This window comes from Pinus tabuliformis, chromosome 2_1 (assembly GCF_031772625.1).
Source record: "Pinus tabuliformis cultivar Carrire ecotype Pingquan chromosome 2_1, CPIR1, whole genome shotgun sequence".
Classification (NCBI taxonomy): domain Eukaryota; kingdom Viridiplantae; phylum Streptophyta; class Pinopsida; order Pinales; family Pinaceae; genus Pinus; species Pinus tabuliformis.
The window spans coordinates 905,672,805-905,675,426 of record NC_142299.1 but is presented as its reverse complement, the minus strand read 5'-3'; the positions used below and the strand labels follow the sequence as shown (position 1 = coordinate 905,675,426).

General features: G+C 39.3%; 1 protein-coding gene across 1 annotated transcript; it reads right to left on the bottom strand.

Moving 5' to 3' along the window:
• Positions 1–392: 392 nt before the first annotated feature.
• Positions 393–1,001, bottom strand: LOC149203579 (uncharacterized). Its single transcript, XM_089401925.1, has one exon. It carries the CDS (start codon positions 999–1,001, stop codon positions 393–395), a length of 609 nt encoding a protein of 202 aa, XP_089258051.1.
• Positions 1,002–2,622: the final 1,621 nt, after the last annotated feature.

Genomic DNA, 2,622 nt, shown 5'->3' with positions numbered 1-2,622 from the left:
TTGTTTGCCTGAGGATGATATAGGGTTGTTATCCTATGCTTGATCCCATATTTTTCCATAAGCTTTGGTATCATGTGTGACATGAACTGTGCTCCTCCATCTAAAACTATCTCTCTAGGAGCACCATATCTAGCAAAAATTTCTTCAAACAAAAAGTCTGAGACAAACTGCTCTATTGCTTTCGCTACAGCCTTGGCTTCTACCCACTTCATTTCATAATTTGTATGGACTAAAATGTGGACTTGTGGATGTGAAGGTGGGTTAAATGGACCTACAAAATCAATAGCCCGTATTTCGAAAGGCTCAAGAACTACTTGTGGTTGTAATGGAATTTCATCTGAGTGACCAGGCTAACCCATCCATTGTCAGCTATCACATCTTCAAACATAGTTCTATGCATCGCTGAAGATAGAGGGCCAATAATATCCCATCTGTAACACCTTGTAGCCGATTCGTTTATCCAGAAAATGCTCCCCACAAGGGCCATCATGAGCAGCTCTCAAAATCTCATAGATGTCACTTTCTACTACACAACGACGGATTTGCTGATGACCCCCTGCATAAAAGAGGTATCCTATTATCCATGAGTAATGGGCACTATGATGAATGATCCTCTGTTGTTCCCTATATGAAAAATGTTCCGATACTTTTCTTATAGCCAAATAGCTAGCATTGTCTACATACCAAGGGGTATTAGTAGAAATTGCAAACAAATGTTCATTCGGAAAGTTATCTTCTACAAGTTCTCCTTCACTATCAGCATTTAATCTAGACAAAAAATCAGCAACTACATTATATTTGCCTGGTTTATCTATAATGCTGATATCAAATTCTTGAAGTAGTAGCAACCACCTTGTTATACGCCCATGAGTTACAAGTTTATTCATCAAATACCTGATTTCTACATGATATGTGTGTAGAAAAGTAGGATACCCAGTAATGTAATGTCGAAATTTATTAATAGCATAGATAACAGCTAAGAAATCCTTCTCCGTTACCATATAGTTTAGCTCAGCAGATGTTAGATTCTTGCTAACATAATAGACTGCATACAAATTCTTATCTTCTTACTGTCCAAACATCACCCCTACAGTTGTTTGAGAGGCCTCTGTATGTATATGAAATAGAAGTTCCCAGTTAGGACCACACAAGATCGGAGCTCAGTAGATCAATTCTTTGATTTTCTCAAAAGCTACTCCATAATCATCTGTCCATAAAAATTCTGCATCCTTAGTTAACAGCTGAAAAAATGGGAATGTTTTCTTGGAAAAAATTTCTATAAAACGCCTATAGTAACTAGCGCAACCAATGAAACTATGTACCTAAGTTGGTGTCTTGGGTATAGGAAAATTCATAATTACCTTTACCTTGGCAAGATCAACTTGTATTCCAGCAGCTGAAAGCAAATGTCCCAGCACTACTCCCTCTTCTCTAATCATATGACATTTTGTTGTACTAAGAGAAACATGCATTTGTTTACACCTTTTAAGAACTTTCTCCAAGTTTTCCAATCCTTCTTCAAATGACCCTTTGTATGGCGTGAAGTCATCCATATAGATTTCAACACTATCATCGAGTAAATCAGAAAAAATACCGAGTATTTCCCTCTGAAAGGTAGCAGGCACATTACAAAGACCAAACAAAAGGACTTGGTAAGCAAATGTTCCCCAAGGGCATGTAAAGGTGGTTTTGTCCTGATCCTCAGGAGCTATTTGGATTTGGTTATACCCGCTAAACCCGTCCAGGAAAGAGAAAAACTTCTTCCCAACCAAGGTATCAAGGACTTGGTCGATAAATGGTAGAGGGAAATGATCTTTCAAGGTTGCTTTATTCAACTCCCTATACTCTACACAAATCCCCCATTTACCATTATTTTTAGGAACGATGACCAATTAGGATACCCACTAACTTTTTTTGAGATTTTCGGTTTTAATAAAATAGGAAAAAATCTCAGTAGGTGACAACAATAAGATTGTGTTGCTATATTAGCTCTATTTTGTTGGGAGAGAGTTAATGCATCCTATATTTGTTGTAAGAGGATTTATGAGTCAGTTAGATTCTCTTAGCTATAAAATAGATATCCGTATAGATTGGGATGTGAGAGAGTTTGTGAGGAAATTGATTATGTTGTAATCTCCTGTTTGATAATAAAGATTGTCGATGCCTATGTTTGGTGGATGTAGCCCAGATTGGTTGGGTGAACCATGTTAAATCACTGTGTCATTTGTGTATGTTTTTATTGCTATGTTTGTCTTTGATTTTCCGCTACGCACTATTAGTATAACAATTGCTATCAGAGCGGCGTAGCGGAGGTGTGGCGGGCCCAAGTTTGCTGGAGGAATTGTTTCCTGTGCTCAAGTCTGCTGCATGTGCGTAGACCACCCTGTCCGTTGGACCAGCGCGTTGAACTGCACTCAGTGCGGTGGACTGGAGGTTCTGCGTGCACCAGTTTGTCACAGTGCAGGACTGTTAATCACAGTGAGGCCGCTGGAGCTCAACGCGAGTGTTTCAGTGGAGTTTTGCAGTGCTGTGCGATGTAACGGTGGCACTGTGCATTCTGCCTTGTAAGGTGGCGTTGAACGTTCTGCGATCTAAAGTTATGCAGTGCTGTGCGAATCAGTC